The 20,708-nt window shown below is 39.8% G+C and overlaps 1 protein-coding gene and 1 pseudogene across 1 annotated transcript; one reads left to right on the top strand and one right to left on the bottom strand.

Annotated features, from left to right (window-relative positions):
* The first annotated feature begins 4,147 nt into the window (after positions 1 to 4,147).
* Positions 4,148 to 7,465, top strand: LOC133242985 (zinc finger protein OZF-like; annotated as a pseudogene).
* Positions 7,466 to 10,613: 3,148 nt separating this feature from the next.
* LOC133242584 (late histone H2B.L4-like) lies at positions 10,614 to 11,114 on the bottom strand. The gene has a single exon (XM_061408767.1). It carries the CDS (start codon positions 11,112 to 11,114, stop codon positions 10,614 to 10,616), a length of 501 nt encoding a protein of 166 aa, XP_061264751.1.
* Positions 11,115 to 20,708: the final 9,594 nt, after the last annotated feature.

Genomic DNA, 20,708 nt, shown 5'->3' with positions numbered 1-20,708 from the left:
CTTGGTCTTTGTAATATGTTGTTGGATTCTGATTGCTAGAATTTTGTTAAGGATTTTTGCATCTATGTTCATCAGTGATATTGGCCTGTAGTTTTCTTTTTTTGTGGCATCTTTGTCAGGTTTTGGTATTAGGGTGATGGTGGCCTCATAGAATGAGTTTGGAAGTTTACCTTCCTCTGCAATTTTCTGGAAGAGTTTGAGTAGGATAGGTGTCAGCTCCATAAGCTTAATAGCTGATCCTTTAGCAGAACTCCGCAGGCCAGAAGGGAATGGCAGGATATATTTAAAGTGTTGAAAGGTACAAATCTACAGCCAAGATTACTGTACCCAGCAAGGATCTCATTCAAAATTGATGGAAAAATAAAAGCTTTTCAGACAAGCAAGAGTTAAGAGAATTCAGTACCACCAAACCAGCTTTACAACAAATGTTAAAGGGACTGATATAGTCAAGAAATACAAGAGAAGAAAAAAGATCTACAAAATCAACCCCAAAGAATTAAGAAAATGGCAATAGGAACATATATATCAATAATTACTTTAAATAAAAACGGATTAAATGCTCCAACCAAAAGACACAGACTGGTTGAATGGATACAAAAACAAGACCCATATATATGCTGTCTACGAGAAACCCACTTCAGACCTCAAGACACATATGGACTGAAAGTGAGAGGATGGAAAAATATATTCTATGCAAATGGGAAACAAAGAAAGCTGGAGTAGCAATCCTCATATCAGACAAAATAGATCTTAAAGAAGATTACAAGAGATAAGGAAGGGCACTGCATAATGATCATGGGATCAATTCAAGAGGAAGACATAACAATTGTAAATATCTATGCACCCTACATAGGAGTACCTCAATACATAAGACAAACATTAACAAACATAAGAGGAGAAATTGACAGTAACACAGTAGTGGTAGGAGACTTTAACACCCCACTCACACCAATGGACAGATCATCAAAGGAGAAAATTAATAAGGAAACACAAGTCTTAAATGATACATTAGAGGAGATGGATCACATTGATATCTTCAGGATATTCCATCCAAATGCAGAAGAATACAGCATTCTTTTCAAGTGCACATGGACCATTCTCCAGGGTAGACCACATCTTGGATCACAAATCAAACTTCAGTAAATTTAAGAAGATTGAAATCTTATCAAGCATCTTCTCTGACCACAACGCTATAGGACTAGACATCAATTACAAGAAAAAAACTGTAAGAAACACCAACACATGGAGATTTAAAAATGTGTTTCTAAATAACCAACAGGTTACTGAAGAAATCAAAAGGGAAATAGACACATACACACATATGCAAAGATCAACTCAAAATGGATTTAAAGACCTAAATATAAGACCGGAAACTATAAAAATCTTAGAGGAAAACATAGGTAGGAGACTCAATGACATAAAGCAAAGCAAGATCCTCTATGACCCACCTCCTAGAGTAATGGAAATAAGAATAAGTAAACAAATGGGACCTGGTCAAACTTAAAAGCTTTTGCAAATCAAAGGAAACTCTAAGCAAGGTGAAAAGACAACCCATGGAATGGGAGAAAATAATAGCAAATGAAACAACTGACAAAGGATTAATTTCCAAAATATACAAGCAGATCATACAACTAATTGCCAGAAAACAAATAACGCAATCAAAAAGTGGGGGAAAGACCTAAACAGACATTTTTCCAAAGAAGACATACAGATGGCTAACAAACACATGAAAAGACACTCAACATCACTATCGGAGAAATGCAAACCAAAGTGAGATATCACCTCCTACCGGTCAGAATCAGTTCAGTTCAGTTGCTCAGTCGTGTCTGACTCTTTGCAACCCCATGAATCACAGCACGCCAGGCCTCCCTGTCCATCACCAACTCCTGAAGTTCACTCAAACTCACGTCCATCGAGTCGGTGATGCCATCCAGCCATCTCATCCTCTGTCATCCCCTTCTCCTCCTGCCCCCAATCCCTCCCAGCATCAGAGTCTTTTCCAATGAGTCAACTCTTTGCATGAGGTGGCCAAAGTACTGGAGTTTCAGCTTTAGCATCATTCCTTCCAAAGAACACCCAGGACTGATCTCCTTTAGAATGGACTGGTTGGATCTCCTTGCAGTCCAAGGGACTCTCAAGAGTCTTCTCCAACACCACAGTTCAAAAGCATCAATTCTTCGGTGCTCAGCTTTCTTCACAGTCCAACTCTCACATCCATACATGACCACTGGAAAAACCATAGCCTTGACTAGACGGACCTTTGTTGGCAAAGTAATGTCTCTGCTTTTTAATATGCTATCTAGGTTGGTCATAACTTTCCTCCCAAGGAGTAAGTGTCTTTTAATTTCATGGCTGCAGTCACCATCTGCAGTGATTTTGGAGCCCAGAAAAATAAAGTCAGCCACTGTTTCCACTATCATAGGCAATGGGAATTTACTGTATGGCTCAGGAAACTCAAACAATCAACCTAGAGGGGTGGGATGGGGAAGGAGGTGGGACCGGGGGTCAAAAGGGAGAGGATATATGTAAACCCATGGCTGATTCATGTTGGGGTTTGACAGACAGCAACAAAATTCTGGAAAGCAATTATCCTTCAATAAAATAATAAATTAAAAAGAAAAAAATTCATACAGATGTATCTAGTTACTTATCTTCTAACAGAGAATCTTTTGATCTTTAAAACAATAACTTTCATGACCTGCAATTTTGTGTCCATTAGGGAGTGTCCATGGAAGGCATTTCAAACATCTATCTCCACTGGTACAGCCAGTCGGGGACTGGCAGCCTGTGAGTCACAGCTGTTGACTCAAAGTGTGGTTGAGTGACCAGAGCTCAAGAGATAATAGCCTTTCTATGAAAATCAGGCTGGAGATTAGGGGAAGGAACTGTGGTACTTGGCCAGTTCTTTTTGGTTCTTTATTTATATTTAGCTATGGAGATTTAAGGACATGAATGCAGAGCGGGTCATGTCTTCAGGCCCTTACAGCAATGTAGAGGAGAATTATCAGCAATAAAACCTACAGTATCTCCTTTTACCTCAAAATGTTTGAATGGCCAGCTTCATGGCGAAGTTCACGGCTTTTCTTGTCCATTCCCTTTTCTTTGTGGTCCAGGAAGATTTTTATTTTAATTTCATTTGTGTAAATTTCCTATATATGGAGTGATGAATTTTAATGGTGTTGCTGATTTTCTATTAGTTTCCTTGATAAACAAGTTTCTAGCTTATGCCATCCGTTGAGAGAGAACAATCTGTGGAATTTCAATCCTTTACAATTTATTATGATTTTCTTTGAAGCTCATTATTACATCCTATTGTGAAATATTTCATTTGAATATTTAAAATAAGCTGTAAGTAACCCTTTTGACTAGGATGATGACATGTGTGGAGGATATCTCTGTTATGCAAACAATGAGATAAAAGTGATATAAACTACAAAATTCAAAATTTCAGTGCTCATTCTTCGCAGCCAGTGTTCTTGCCTGGAGAATCCCAGGGACGCGGGAGCCTGGTGGGCTGCCGTGTATGGGGTCACACAGAGTTGGACATGACGGAAGCGACTTAGCAGCAGCAGCAGCATTCTTCACAGAGATCAAAAACAAATTATTATACCTCAGACAGAGCACCACCTCCTGAAGAGTAAAATGGGGGCAAGATTTGATTCCAGAGAGAGTTAATGGACTATTGCAAACATGAATGGGGCCAGTATCACCTCCAGACCTCTCTTTGAGATCAATAGAAAAAGAATTTAGGCAATAAGCCCCCTCAAGGAGTTCATTTCTTATTATTATTTTGTAATGTTGAAAATTAAGGATTTTGAAGAGGAAAAGGAGCTTATTATGCAAGCTACATTAAAATCAACCATGAAATCCAGTGCATACCTTACTGTTTCAGCAATTAGAAATTGGAATATCCACTGGGAAAAAAATTCAGAAGTGGAAACTCTGTGCAGATCCAGGTGCCTTCTCTGAGAAACAAATGTGAACCATTTGAAAAGCGTGACTTCAGAAAACGCCTTAATGTCTATGTTGCTAATAGTTGCTGCTTCAAAACATCAGTTTTTCTTCCTATGAGTCAGGAATGCGTTACCAAGGTAGATTTAGAAAAGGCAGAGGAACAAGAGGTCATATTGCCAACATCTGTTGGATCATCAAAAAAGTAAGAGAGAGTCCGGCCCCTGGGTCCACGTGGCGCGAAAATAGGAGGGTCATTTCCTTGTGCACCGTCCTCATCCTTCAGAAGGCCGGGAGGCCCCAGGGCTCAGCCGAGTTCTAGGAGAGAACTTTGGCTCCAGCATTAACATTCTAGTGCTGTGTCATTTCCCCAGTAGCAGGTTGTGAACTGATCAGGCTGGATGTGATCCTCTGTTGAAGCACGAAGACGAACTCTGGATGGTGGAGAAAGAAGTGGAAAGGAAGTTTGTTCAGAAGAAGCTTGAGAAGATGATGAACGGATAGACTGACAACAAGACTTGGGAGACAAGTTGCATCCAGCTTCAATAAAGTACAGACAGAAAAAAAGCAGTGACTAGGAAAATTGGAAAAGTGCTTCCTCTGATATCAGACTATCTTTTAAGGGAACAACTTTTTCAACCTAGAGTTTGAAACACAATTTAGAGTTAGTTGTGTAGGAAAGAATCATCAATTTAGATAGTGTGGAAATCTGCCACAGCTTACTCCTTGTAGTAATAATAACCCTTTTTGTAAAAGGGTATAAAATCAGTGTGGAAATGCCTTCATTAAAAATTTGAATCCCACATGATATCAGAGCATTCATACTGGAGAGAAAACCTATGAATTTACTGAATGTGGGAAAACTTTCATTTGTATGTTGCACCTCATTCAATGTTGAAGTCAGGCTGGAGAGAAATCCTGTGCTTCTAAAGAATATTGAAAAGCCTTTACCTAGATAACATCTCATTGAGCAGAAGAAAATTCATACTGGAGAGAAGTCAGTGAAGGTTATAAATCTTCACTGAATATTTTAGAAAATTTAGAGTTAGAGAGCTCTGAATGTACTGATTATGATAAAGTTTTCTCTTGAACCTTATCTCTTACTCTGTATTCGAAAGGCCATACACAGAGAAGCCCAGCACATGTAAGAAATGTGGAAATACCTTCAGCTAAAAGTAAATTTTCATTTATCAAAAAATTCATACAAGAAAGAAACCTTGTGAATGTGGGAAAGCTTCCATTCAGATGTCACACCTCAGTCAGCAGAGAATTTGTAGTGGGGAAAACCCCTTTGCCTGTAAGGTATGTGGGAAAATCTTCAGCCACAAATCAACTCTTACTGAGCATGAGCATTTTCATAATAGAGAGAAACCTTTTGAATGTAATGAATGTGGAAAAGCATTCAGCCAAAAGCAGTATGTCATTAAACATCAGAACACCCATACTGGAGAGAAGCTTTTGAATGTAACGAATGTGGAAAATCCTTCAGCCAGAAGGAAAATCTTCTTACCCATCAGAAAATTCACACTGGAGAAAAACCTTTTGAGTGTAAGGACTGTGGGAAAGCTTTCATTCAGAAGTCAAACCTCATCAGACACCAGAGAACTCACACAGGAGAGAAGCCCTTTATATGTAAGGAGTGTGGGAAAACCTTCAGTGGCAAGTCAAACCTTACTGAGCATGAGAAAATTCATATCGGAGAGAAACCCTTCAAGTGTAATGAATGTGGAACAGCTTTTGGTCAGAAGAAGTACCTCATAAAACATCAAAATATTCACACTGGAGAGAAACCTTATGAATGTAATGAATGTGGAAAAGCCTTCTCTCAGCGAACATCACTTATTGTACATGTGAGAATTCATTCAGGTGATAAGCCGTATGAATGCAATGTATGTGGAAAAGCCTTCTCTCAAAGTTCATCTCTTACTGTACATGTGAGAAGCCATACAGGTGAGAAACCCTATGGTTGTAATGAGTGTGGGAAAGCTTTCTCACAGTTCTCAACCCTTGCTCTACATTTGAGAATACACACAGGTAAGAAGCCTTATCAGTGTAGTGAATGTGGGAAAGCTTTCAGCCAGAAGTCACACCACATTAGACACCAGAAAATTCATACCCATTAAAACCCTGTGGATATCATGAAAGGTGTTCATCAAGAATTTACACCTTACAACACATCAGAAATAATGAAGGAAGGCATCACAAATGAGGGAAGCAAAAGCTAAAAACTTAAAGGACACCAGAGAATTCATCTTGAAGAGAAAGACATTTGTATGATTGAAGTCCTGTATCCAATAAAAACCATACTGCAAAGGTAATACTGAAAACTTAAGATGCATTTCCACTAAAATTGGGAGTGGAAAACATTTTTATGATTGCCATCTGCATGAATCTGGAGATCTTCACCAGTGTAATAAAAACAAAGCTATAAGCATTAGAAAGAGACTTCTATGGTATTGATTTAGCAGAACAGAAGAGATTCTGCAAAAACCTATGCATTTATTAGAATTTATAATATAGAAAAGGCATCAGGAGCTGAGAAGCTAATGGGACTATTTTAAAAAGTGCTTTGGAGGTAATTTGTTCTCCAAGGTTGGGGGGTGGGGGGATAGAACATGAACTATACACAAAGATAAAGGGATTGAGTTAAAAGCAGAAGTATGAGAAAGCTATATAGTAAAATGGTTATGACCTTGGGAATGGGAAACATTCCTTATGGCAAATTGAAAAATATCTAGCAATTCTACTCTGAGTTTGTATGCTCAGGAAAGTATGTACCAGACTATTTACTGTGGCATGATTTGTAGTACTCATTAATTGGGAACAAATTCCCATCAGGAACAAAAATGGAAAATACTTAACGATGGAATACTGTATATCTGTAAAGTGTAATAAATGAGATCTATATGTATTAGAAAGATCTCAAAAGTCATGTTGAGGGGGAAAGAAAGTTGCAGAATGACATAATACGATGACATTTTTGTAAATTTGAATTAAAACTTCCTCACAGAATTTCAGTGCTATATATTGGTAATGGATACATATATGTATGTATGTTTTTTAAGTGTTTTTGAAATGGGTTGGAAGTATACAGATCAAACTCTTGATAGTGGTTGCCTGTGAAGAGTGGAGAAGGGAAGGGAATGCGTGTGGGGGAGGGGGCTGTTAGAGGGAGACTTCAGTTTTATATATAAACATCAGTTTCTCTTAAAAAAAAGACTGCAGAAAATATATTGAGATACTGGTTAATTCTGGATTGTGGTATATGGATATCTTGTCTTATTTTTTGTACTTTTCTGTATTTTTAAATTTTCTCAAAATTAGTAAGAATGGGGGTGAGGATGGGAACACTGTACCTATAGACATCATGTTCTAACGGATTCATTCCCAATCAACTACTAAACTTTTTATAGGAAATATTTCTAAAATTTTATCAATGAGTGGATGGACTTGCTCTCTATGTAGTAGGAAATTATCTATTTTATTAAAATTAAAACTGACAGTATAATCCAAATGTTTTATTTATATCTTCATGTTTTTGACACTATTTTGTGACATATCATTTGAGCTTAGGAAGTTTTATGAACATTTAGTTAAAGATTAACATAGACTTCATATAATTTGTCATTTTCAGATAAACTGACTTTGGAATGACCAAAAAAAAAAAAAAGTAAGAGAGGTCCAGAAAAAAATCTACTTCTGCTTTATTTATTGACTATGCCGAAGTCTTTGACTATGTGGATCACAGCAGACTATGGATGCATTTGTGGGGGCACTTTTTCCTTCTGAGCTGGAAGGAAAGTCCGATGCTGTAAAGAGCAATATTGCATAGGAACCTGGAATGTTAGGTCCATGAATCAAGGCAAATTGGAAGTTGTTTTATATATTATACTCTGTTTACACTTATTAATAGATAATTGGTATATTACTCTGTGCTGTACAGCATATCCTTGTTGCTTAAAGTTCAAAATGAATAATTTAAAATATAATGAAATATTAAGTTCTAATGAAAACCATTGTAAATTAAAAAGGACTGAAATCACAGAGTGCTTTCTCTCTCTCCAAGGATGTAGTAAGCTTGAAATCAATCTTTTAAAAAAGAAATAGGAGAATAGAATTATGGATAGGGGAAGGGGAGGAGAGGGTGAGATGCATGGAAAGAGTAACATGGAAATTTACATTACCATATGTAAAATAGATAGCCAATGGGAATTTGCTGTATGGCTCAGGAAACTCAAACAGGGGCTCTGTATCAATCTAGAGGGGTGGGATGCGGAGGGAGATGGCAGGGAGTTCCAAAAGGGAGGGGATATATGTGTACCCTAGGCTGTTTCATGTTGAGGTTTGACCAAAACAGCAAAATTCTGTAAAGCAATAATCCTTCAATAAAAATTAATTAATTAAAAAATAAAAAGTATCTCAAAATAAACAAAAATAAAAGGAATAGGGAAATCACCAACTACTTTGAAATTCAGCAATAAACTTATAGAAATAAAAATGTCAATGCACCAAGAAGAAAACACATGGACATTACATTCAGTAAATACTATCATAAGCAATAGCAGTCAAATACGTGAGGTAGAAGAAGGAGTCATCTTATTTCTCTTATTGCTGAACATCGTCCTCCTCCTTATTTTGATGCAAGGAGCTAGAGACATGTCCCACAACAAGAAATGGATGCATGCATGTGCGCTAAGTCTCTTCAGTTGTGTCCCACTCTTTGTGACCCTATGAACTGTGGCCCACCAGGCTCCTCTGTCCCTGGGAATTATCCAGGAAAGAATACTGGAGTGGGTTTCCATGCCCTCCTCCAGGGAACCTTCTCCATCTAGGGACAGAACCTGGGTCTCCTGTGTCTCCCGCATTGCAGGCAGGTTCTTTACTACCGGCACCACCTGGGAAGACCCAAGAAATGGATGTGCGCATGCTAAGCCGCTTCAGTCGTGTCTGACTCTTTGAGACCCTATGGATTGTAACCCGCTAGGCTCCTCTGTCCATGGGACTTTCCAGTAAGAATACTGGAGTGGGTTGCCATGCCTTTCTCCGGGGCATCTTCCCAATCCAGGGGTTGAATCCATGGCTCTTACGTTTCCCACATAAGAAGGCAGGTTCTTTACCACTAGCACCACCTGGGAAGCCCCAAGAAATGGATGCCTGTACTTAAATCGCCATGGTTAACAGCAGGTGCTTGAATGGAAAAACATCAGGGAAACTATCACCCCACGCTCCCGCTCCATCTCTAGGCTGAGTGTCACAGGAAGGTTGTTATTTGTTCAGCCCTCCTCACTCTACCATACGTTTGGCCAATTGCTTTATCTCATGGGCTACCAGTCCCTCATTGGCTGCTACTGTGGAGACTGTGGCTACGTTCACTGTCACTGGACTATCCCATCATCCCTGCAAGTTTGCAATTCAGTCAGGGTTTTTTTTTTTTTTTTTTTTTAAAGCAAAATGTTCTAGGTTGCAAACAAAAAATAGGGTCAGAGAAATCTGGATAAGGTAATTTCAGAAGATATGGTGTTTGATTCCAGAAATTTAGAATTTTCTTATTTAACACTGTGTTTGAGTCCTATTTTACACATGGAAGTGAATTGGGATTGAAGGAATAGAATGGGTAAATGTGATTTTTACATCTGCTACTGCTGGTGCAGTGGTAAAGAATCTGACTGCCAATGCAGGAGACGAAAGAGACACAGCTTCTATCCCTCGGTCAGAAAGATCCCCTGGAGTAGCAAATGACAACCCAGTTCAGTATTCTTGCTTGGAAATTTTCGAGGAGATAGGAGCCTGGTGGGCTCCTGTCCATGGGGTCAGAAAGAGTCGGAGGTGACTGAGTGACTGAGCACACATACACACACACACTGCTCTTTGTGTGCCTGCGTGCTACCTTGCTTCAGTGGGGCTCGACTCTTTGCAGACCCTATGGACTGTAGCCCACCAGGCTCCTCTCTCCATGGGGATTTGCCAGGAAAGAATACTGGAGAGGGTTGCCATGCCCTCCTCCCGGGGATCTTTATGACCCAGGGATGGAACCTGCCCCTCCTGCGACTCTTGCATTGCAGGAGGATTCTTTACTGCTGAGCCACCCGGGAAGACCACACTGTTTTTTATCGGTTGCTATACCTCATATCGCTAAGAGTCGGACACGACTGAGCGACTTCACTTTCACTTCTCACTTTCGTGTACTGGAGAAGAAAATGGCAACCCACTCCAGCGTTCTTGCCTGGAGAATCCCAGGGACGGGGAGCCTGGTGGGCTGCCGTCTATGGGGTCGCACAGAGTCGGACACGACTGAAGTGACTTGGCATAGCATAGCATAGCATAGCATACCCCATATAAAAATCTCTGGGTGATACCTAAATATAGACGGGAGAATGCAAATGGAAAAGGCCAACGAAACTTGTAGGGAAAGAATTTTGACCATAAAGATCCCTAAAATTACTGAGAAACCATGAACAGAAATAACCACTTACGAAAGTGACGAGTTGCGAAAAGTACACGATTTTCCACGGAACAAATGACACAACCGACACACATTGAAGCAAAGTTAACGAGGTTTTTAATGTTTTCTTTGGGGTAGAAATGTTTTAAAGATTAAATGTAGGGCCTAAGGGGAGAACCCTTAAGTCTGGTTTGCGATGGTCAGACAGTCCTGAGGCAGTTCATCTGCAGGTGTGGTATCCGATGAGCGACTTGGTGGCCGCGTTTATGGCATACTTGCAGAGGTCCCCAGGCAACAGAAGACGCACAGCTGCCTCGATGTCTTCGTGCGTGATGGTGCGGCGCTTGTTGTTGCGGGCCAGGCACCCGGCCTCTTCGGCTATCCGCTCAAACATATCTTTCACAAACGAATCCAGGATGTTCACGGAGTCGCGGGAAAGACTCATGCCTTTATGTATTTGCCTCAGCACCCTAGGGAAATAGGTAGCAAAACGTGAGAAATTGTCGTTATGGCGGTGCCGGCGACGGCGACGGCGGCCATTAGCTGTCTTCTGCTTTGCCTTTTTTGGTTCCGCATCACACGGCTCTGGTTTGGAGGTCTCCGCTTTCGCCATCTCCGTTTCAGAGGGCTCAGTTTCGGAGGTGCCAGTTTCTTTGGTGATCACGTCTTCCTCATAGCCGTCAGGGGATGGTTGGGACACGACAGAGCCGCCATTCTCCATAGCTCAGCGCAGAAGAACAGCGAGGGGGTTGAAGGCCGTTGGCTGAATGTATAGGCCCTGCTTTCCCTGACGTCACAGACACTGTCCATATCTGATTGGATGCAAGGCAGGGAGGCGTGTTACTATGGCAGCCCATGTCACGTGATACTGGACGTCCCACTTCCCAACTCCTGATGCGCCCCTCCCCGACGTTTAACCCCCAGTCAGCCAAACTCCCCTGGTGGCTCTGACGGCAAAGTGTCTGTCTACAATGCGGGAGACCTGGGTTCGATCCCTGGGTCGGGAAGATTCCATGGCGAAGGAAAGGGCAACCCACTCCAGTACTCTTGCCTAGAAAATCCCATGGACGGCGGAGCCTGGTGTCCATGTGGTCACAAAGAGTTAATTGGACATTAAATAATTGTTACAGTAAATAATTGGTACCCTATTGTTTACTTTGTGGGAAAAATTACTAGAAGCATGTATTTACCAAACCTATTAATTTTCACCATTGTTTGTCTCAAATAGAAACTCCCCATGACTTACTTACCTTTGAGGGAAGAAGGCTTTTTTTTTTGGTATTAGTTTTCTTCAGTTTGGGCCTGTCAGACTTCTCTACTTCAGACAAGTCTGACTTATCACTCATGTTGACCAAAAGATAGAAAAGAAATATTTAAAAAACTGCCCTGGTAGAACTATTATCATACTAAGGAGTAAGAGTCAAAATTGTCATATTTAATGTCAATATGTATTTTACCTGCTGATTTTCAAAAGGCAAACAGCAACAGATCTTAGAAGAGTCATGTCTTCTAAGATCTTAGAAGAGTCATCAGAAAATAGCAAATAGTTGCCTTTTTACTTAGATTATATAAGTAGTGGTTGCAAAATAGGCCTGCATTCCTATACACTAACAATGAGAAAACAAAGAGAAATTAGAGAAACAATTCAATTAACCACTGCAATGAAAAGAATAAAATACTTAGAAATAAATCTACCTAAGGAAGTGAAAGACCTATATATAGAAAACTATCACACACTGATGAAAGAAATCAAAGAGGACTCAAATAGATGGAGAAATATACCATGTTCATGGATCAGGAGAATAGTGAAAATGCGCATACTACCCAAAGCAATCTATAGATTCAGTGAAAACCCTATCAAGTTACTATTTGAGAAAATGATATTTTTCTATTTTCTATGGTATTATTCTATAAAAATGGTATTTTCACAGAACTAGAACAAATAATTTCACAATTTGTATGGAAATACAAAAAACCTCGAATAGCCAAAGCAATCTTGAGAAAGAAGAATGGAACTGGAGGAATCAACCTGCATGACTTCAGGCTATACTACAAAGCCACAGTCATCAAGACAGTATGGTACTGGCACAAAGACAGAAATATAGATCAATGGAACAAAATAGAAAGCCCAGAGATAAATCCATGCATCTATGGTCAGTTTATCTTTGACAAAGGACTCAAGAATATACAATGGAGAAAAGATAATCTCTTTAACAAGTGGTGCTGGGAAAACTGGTCAACCACTGTAAAAGAATGAAACTAGAACACTTTCTAACACCATACAAAAGATAAACTCCCACTGCTGGGCATACACACTGAGGAAACCAGAATTGAAAGAGACACGTGCACCCCAGTGTTCATCTAAGCACTGTTTATAATAGCCAGGACATGGAAGCAACCTAGATGTCCATCAGCAGATGAATGGATAATAAAGCTGTGGTACATATACACAATGGAGTATTACTCAGCCATTAAAAAGAATATATTTGAATCAGTTCTAATGAAGTGGATGAAACTGGAGCCTATTATACAGAGTGAAGTAAGCCAGAAAGAAAAACACCAATACAGTATACTAACGCATATATATGGAATTTAGAAAGATGGTAACGATAACCCTGTATGCAAGACAGCAAAAGGGACACAGATGTATAGAACAGTCTTTTGGACTCTGTGGGAGAGGGAGAGGGTGGGATGATTTGGGAGAATGGCATTGAAACATGTATATATCATATGTGAAACGAATCGCCAGTCCAGGTTTGATGCATGATACAGAATGCTCGGGGCTGGTGCACTGGGATGACCCAGAGGGATGGTATGGGAAGGGAGGTGGGAGGGGGTTCAGGATGGGGAACACGTGTATACCCGTGGCAGATTCATGTTGATGTATGGCAAAACCAATAGAATATTGTAAAGTAATTAGCCTTCAATTAAAATAAATAAATTTATATTAAAAAAGAAAAAGAAAATAATAATAAACTCAAAATGGATTAAAGATCTAAATGTAAGACCAGAAACTATAAAACTCCTAGAGGAAAACATAGGCAAAACACTCTCTGACGTAAATCACAGAAGGATCCTCTATGATGCACCTCCCAGAATAATGGAAATAAAAGTAAAAATAAACAAATGGGGCCTAGTTAAACTTAAAAGCTTTTGCACAATGAAGGAAACTATAAGCAAGATGAAAAGACAGCCTTCAGAATGGGAGAAGATAATAGCAAATGAAGCAACTGACAAAGAATTAATCTGAAAAATATACAAGCAGCCCATGCAGCTCAATACCAGAAAAATTAACGACCCAATCAAAAAATGGGCCAGATAACTAAGCAGACATTTCTCCAAAGAAGACATACAGATGGCTAACAAACACATGAAAAGATGCTCAACATCACTCATTATCAGAAAATGCAAATCAAAACCACAATGAGGTACCATCTCATGCTGGTTAGAATGGCTGCTATTGGGATGAGATGGGAAGGGAGGTGGGAGGGGGCGTTCAGGATGGGGAACACATGTACACTCATGGCTGATTCATGTCGATGTATGGCAAAAACTACTACAATATTGTAAAGTAATTAGCCTCCAGTTAAAATAAATTAATTAATTTTAAAATATAGGCCTTAGTAGTAATGAGGGAATATAAAAACTGATTTTTTGTTGGAATATTACTAAGAATCACATTAAAACCAATCTCAAAATATTGGACATAACATTAGAACTATAAGAGTTTTGTCCAATTTTGGCTATTTGTCATTTTTCTGCATCTAGTGTTTTGGGTCTTTTATCTCATCCCTAACGAGCCATGCAAACTATGGCTTTGGCCTTCTCTACCTAACGACAGGATAAGGTGAGATAATCAGTTTAGATACTGGGTATACTCAAGTTTCCCAGGGATCAGGGGATCAGTTTGGCCCTCCTCACTTATAGCCTGCTGGAGAAACTCCAAGCCAAGAGAAACGTTTTGTCATATAGTTTTATCTGAAAGTTTCAAAGTTAGTCAAGATTGTCTGAAAAGGCATTCCTTTCTAATTGTATAGTGATAGATAATTCTGAAGAAAATGCTTCGGTTGTCCCACAGTCTCAGAGCAACCTGTGGAAAAAATGAAAATAGCATATATCTACCTCTCAAATGGGGAAAAAAAAAAAAACTACAGTTGAGTCTAACAAACGTTTTGTTTATTACATTGCACACACACATACCTCACTGAGGATTTGTGGTTAGTGCCTTGGCATTCTAAATTTAAAGAAGGTATGGCAGCCTCCCCGGTGGCTCAGACAGTAAAGAATCCGCCTGCAATGGGGAGACTCAGGTTCGATCCCTGGTTTGGGAACGTCCCCTGGAGAAGGAAATGGCAATTCACTCCAGTATTCTTGCCTGGGAAATCCCATGGACAGAAGAGCCTGGAGAGCTACAGGTCATGGGATTGCAGAGTTGAAGATGGCTGAGCAACTAACACTTTCTTTCTTATGGCAGACTCCAGTGATTTGGCAATGAGCTCTTTTGGAAGAAATTGAACTTAATCTTGGGAAAATATCCTCATAATAATGTGTGTGTGTGTGTGTGTGTGTGTATTTGTTTTTTCCCCCAGCTATTCAGCAGGAGAAAGAGTGTGCTGAAATGCAAAATGGGGACCTCCTTGCAAGAGCAAATTCCAGCATTGCTTGAGTGTTTTGCTTTTGGCAAATCTTTGTAGAGATTTTAGGTATCTTCTGATGTCTTTTCACCCATAGCCCCTGGCTAAGAGGTCAGGGGTAGCCAAAGTCCCCGCATCTTGACAGTTCCATTGGTGCATAAATTCCAGCAGGCAGATGCTGTCAATAATCTCACAATTGATGATCTTTGTGTCTAGTCTTTGAACTCCCATAAGATAAGCTGCTTTTAACTTTCTACAATGATTCCCTCTATTGCTTCATAATCCTTAGGTTCCATGGTTTCGCACCTTCTCACAATTTTTTTTTTCATTTCTAATGAAGCAGTAAAATAATAAATACGACCAATAGGTTTAGTATGGGCTCCTGTGGTTCATTTCTGGTGGTCTTCTAAGGAATGAAAGTACACAAGGGTACTTTTCAGCAAAATAAAATGAGTGCAGGAAAGCTATTGTAGCAGATTTGGCACACGGGAGAGGCCGCTTCTGTCCAGATCACGTGGGTCCTGACTTGGGGATTGTGTGGCTGAACCACATCAACTCCATTTTGTCAATTCCATCTTAATTCGCACAGTCCTAAGCTCCCCTCTTTTCACATGATTGAGCTTTAGCCTAATTTACAAGAAGTGAGTCCAAGCCAGATGAGTACCCTGTCAACTTTTGCCCTTGCCTTCATCTGATATGAAACCTGCAAGAATGGATTTTGCTGACATAGATAGCTAATGGTCAGGAAACCCCTGAGGGGAGGAACCCCGATTCCAGTCGCTGCACCTGTGCTTCTGTCTTGGTAATCAGATTCTACTTTTAGCTTTGGCCCCTGTGAATTCTCTTGTACCCTTTTTGGAGGTCAGTGTGCAGTGCAGCTGTGAATGTCTCTGGATTATCTGTCCACTCTCTCCTTTGTTCCTTTATGTAAGTTACCCACAGTGAACTTCATAATTGCACTTTATGGCATTGCTCCCTCTGTTTTTTTGGTGTCAAATTCCTTCTCAGTTTGCAGGATATTATTCAACATGTGTGCCCTCCTACATGGATACTAAGTGCTCTTCCTGGAAGTTGGAATCATAGAGATAGAGAGCCTTGGGAGAAGAGGTCATGTGCACTAGCCCCCTTGTCTCAGAAATGAAGAAATGAAAACAAAGGGTCTGATTTGATCTTCTAAGGTGTGTAAGGGCTAGAATTTTAGGGGGACTCTTCTTGCTTCTTGGAAAGTGCTTTTCAGCTAAAGCCAGGGGACGTGAAAGGCTGGGGTTGGATGGGGAGAGGCAAGAGGCTCTTGCTAACACCCGCTTTGCTAAGCACATCACTTCTTTCATTGGGCATCAGCTCAGATATCTAATACCTGATAAGGAGCTGCAGCACAGAACTTCTGGCCTGGTTCTTGTCCTGAACAGAATTCACTGTTTTATGAACCAAGTATTTTTGGTGTTTGTGGTGAGCACAGGTGCTATGAACCGAATTGGCTCCCCTCCAAAAAATTAATATGTTGAAGCCCTAACCCCAAGTGTGACTGGAGCTGGAGATAGGGTATTTAGGTAATTAATTGAGATGGGAGCAGGGGCATACTTGGATAGGACTGTGGCCATACGGAAGAGGAGAGATACCAGATCTTTCCCCTACATGTGAGGACCCAACAAGAAGATGACCACTAGCAAGACAGAAAGAGAACTTTCACCAGAAACTGACACTACTACTTCATTCTCAGATTTCCATCCTCCAGAACTGTGAGAAAATGAACTTCTGTTGTTTATGCCATCTAGTCTACAGTATTTTGTTATGGCAAGCCTAGCTGACTAATATAATCAACAAAACAAATAAACAGATGAGTCCAGATGGCTGCCCTAAAATGACACATTTATCACTTGAAATTATTTATAAGAACCAATCACCTATAATCCTACCAATTAGACATGTTAGCATTTAAGTGCCTAAGCATCCGGAGTGTGGTCTATTAATATTCATATATTTTATAACTAAAGGGTATTATGCTGTTGCTTTTTGCAACCTTGAGTACCTTACCACTCCCTTCTAAGAGATGACATTCTGAAATAATCACTGGGTTTACAGGAAGTGAAAACTATGGTCTCTGCAATAGCATAAACTTTCCTAAGCAAACCTTTTGCTGAAATGACATTGAGGTGACACAATCACAGGGCTTAGAGTTGTTCAGTTGCTAAGTCAAATCTGATTCTTTTTGACCCCACGGTCTATAGCATGGTAGGCTCCTCTGTCCTCTACTATCTCCTAGATTTTGCTCAAATTCATGTCCATTGAGTCGGTGACGCTAACTAACCATCTCCATCCTTTGTGACTTCCTTCTCCTTTTGCCTTCTCTCTTTCCCAGCTCAGGGTCTTTACCCATGACTTGGCTCTTCGGATCAGGTGGCCAAAGCATTGGGTCTTCAGCTTCAGCACCAGTCCTTCTAATGAACATTCAGTGTTGATTCCCTTTAGGAATGACTGGCTTAATCTTACAGTCTAAAGGACTCTCAAGTGTTTTCTCCAGCAGCACAGTTCAAAAGCATCAATTCTTTGGTGCTCAGCCTTCTTTATGGTCCAAATCTAACATCTGTACATGACTACTGGAGAAAGCATAGTTTTGACAAGACTGACCTTTGTTGACAAAGTGACACCTCTGCTTTTTAATATGCTGTCTAGGTTTGTCAAAGCTTTTCTTCCAAGGAGCAAGCATCTTTTAATTTCATGGCTGCAGTCACTGTTCACAGTGATTTTGGAGCCCAAGAAAATAAAGTCTCTCACTGTTTTCATTGTTTTCCCATCTATTTGCCACAGTGATGGGACAAGATGCCATGTCTTAGATTTTTGAATGCTGAGTTTTAAGCCAGCTTTTCCAGTCTCTTCTTTCACCTTCACCAAGAGGCTCTTTACTTCTTCGTCACTTTCTGCCATTAGAGTAATGTCATATGCATATCTGTTTTTATTGTTATTTTTCCTGGCAATCTTGATTCCAGTCTGTGATTCATCTAGCCTGGCATTTCACCTGATGTATTCTGCACAGAAATTAGAAAATCATGGTGACACTATACAGCCTTGACTTACTCTTTTCCAACTTTGAACCAGTCCATTGTTCCATGTCCAGTTCTAACTGTTGCTTCTTGAACCTGTATACAGATTCCTCAGGAGGCAGTTAAGGTGGTCTGGTATTCTCATCACTTTAAGAATTTTCCACACTTTATTGTGATCCACACATTCAAAGGCTGTAGTGTAGTCAATGATGCAGAAATAGAAGCTTTTTTTTTTTTTTAATTCCCTTGCTTTTTCTATCTTCTTGATGGCTCAGATGGTAAAGAATTTGTCTGCAGTGTGGGAGATTTGGGTTTGATCCCTCAATTGGGAAGATTCCCTGGAGAAGGAAATGGCAACCTACTCCAGTGTTCTTGCCTGGAAACTCCAGTGGATAGAGGAGCCTGGTGGCTACAGTCTATGGAGGCAGAAAGAGTTACCCATGACTGAGCGACTAACACTTTCACTTTTTCTATTATCCGATAGATGTTGGCAATTTGATCTCTGGTTCCTCTGCCTTTTCTAAATCCAGGTGATACACCTGGAAATTCTCAGTTCATGGCTGGTGCCATCCCCAGGACCCCAGGGATACTTTGGGCTGCTCAGTCATTGGCCCTAGAATTTGGCCCGACCTACCTATGGGCTGACACCAGCTTCAGGACACCCCGAGGCCAAGGCTCCTCCCATCAGCAAGTGAATACTGCATCTAGTGTTTCTAGGCCTACAGCTACACACTTCAGATCTCCTTGGGATCATTGGAGTACAGATTTATATTAAATGAGTCCCCTTATCAGGGTTATTATTCATTATGTTTGTGGAATATTAGAAAATCATTTTTTATTCATTTATTTCACTGCAGCAGTTCTTCGTTGTGGCATGCACAATCTAGGTCCCCAACCCAGGATTGAAATTGGGACCCCTCCTCGGGAGTGCAGAGTCTCAGCCACTGGAAAACCAGGGAAATCCTCTAGAAAAATCTTAAGAAAGAATTAGAAAAAGTGATATGGTTCCCAAGGATTATCAGGAAAAACTTCCACCAAATCACCTGCAATTAAATTTCTCTGGATGGGACCTTGGCATGGTCTTATACAACGAGGATACAGTTTTGGAAGTGAAAAGCTCACTGCAGAGCCATCAAGATTCAAAACAGAACTGTGGACCCATAAGAAAAATACTGTTTATCTTTCAATAAAAAATAAATTAATTAAAAAATTAGTGTTTTCCAAAATGACATAATTTCTGTTGTGTTCATTGTTTGCTGCTTCAGTATCTCAGTGTCTGGCCATATGATATACAAATGTTTTTCAGAACTTTTCTCGCACGCTGGTCAGAAAGATATATTATGTATGAATTCCTGTGAATGAACTAGGATGATTTTTATTGTGTTAGGTGTATTTTACATTTAGTGAATCCAATAATCAAATGCAGGCATTAATAAACGAGTGTTACAACTGCACCATATGGGCCATGAAGCAGAAATGCAAGGGTGAGTGACACACATGACCTCTAGGAAGGAGGGAGGGAGGGAAAATGGGGTTCGATGGTAAAGGCCTGGAGGGGAAATGAGAATATGTTGTTTTTCACTTTAGAGGGTGATTGAGGAAAACAGACACCTAAAGTGTAAACATGATCTAACAGTGTTAGCTTGAAAATACAAATTAGAGCAAGGACTTTACAGCTTAAATAACAAACTATCAATTCCCACCTTAGGAAAATAGTATTAAGTCGACAAGCATACCCCATTCAAACTTTTTTCAACATTGTCTGTATTACAGAATTCATTGTAAAACATAAGCATAAACTGAAATATGTTGCAGAAATAGCTGAATTTCAAAGTTCAAGAAATAATTCCTGTTTCAGCCTTTCTGGTGATCTCTAGGGTCATTATCAGTTTTGTAAACATTTTATTTACTCTTTTATTCTGTAAGTGTCTAAGAAATAGGGTACAGTAATCCAGAATATTTTATGTGGGAAATGACAAAAAAGTAAAGTGAAGAAACTGATAAGAAAAGTCAAAGTTACCACAATTAAATTTGTTTCAACATACCCCATATTCAGAACTATTTAAGATACCTAAGTGAGAAACCAAAAATAGTACAAAAATATCAGTTTACTTCTCCAGATCTCTGAATTATGAAGTTAGTATTCCATACTCCATTATTGGTATGTTCAGACTTACCAAATTCTAATTTTTTACCTACTATTTCTCACCACATTTAAAAGAAAAGTTTTGTGACCCACAATTATGTATCATAGGATAACAAGAGTGCCCAATGAGAGTAGCTCAAGCACCAGTGTCCAGTGGAACAGCCAATGAGGGTCCTACAGCCTGTGAGCCACAGGCATTGTCCCAAAATGTGTGGGGAGGTGACCTGGGATAAACCTGGGTGTGCTTCCTTGAGGTTTGTTTTCAAACATGGTTATTTGATGATATGAATCCACAGCTGGAAGAGGGACGTGTCTTTTGACCTTTGCATTAAGTTAAGAGAAAATGGTGAGCAGTAAAAAAAAAAAAAAGAAAGAAAACTAAGATGACCTTGTCTTTGCAGTGTTTCACTATTAATATTAATATTAATGGTATTGTTAATATAATCTAATTTCCACTGTGTTTTCCTCTTAGCCCATTGGTGTTCTATGTTTCT

This window comes from Bos javanicus, chromosome X (assembly GCF_032452875.1).
Source record: "Bos javanicus breed banteng chromosome X, ARS-OSU_banteng_1.0, whole genome shotgun sequence".
Taxonomy (NCBI): Eukaryota; Metazoa; Chordata; class Mammalia; order Artiodactyla; family Bovidae; genus Bos; species Bos javanicus.
Note: the sequence above shows the minus strand (reverse complement) of the source record. Positions and strands in the feature narration are given on the sequence as shown.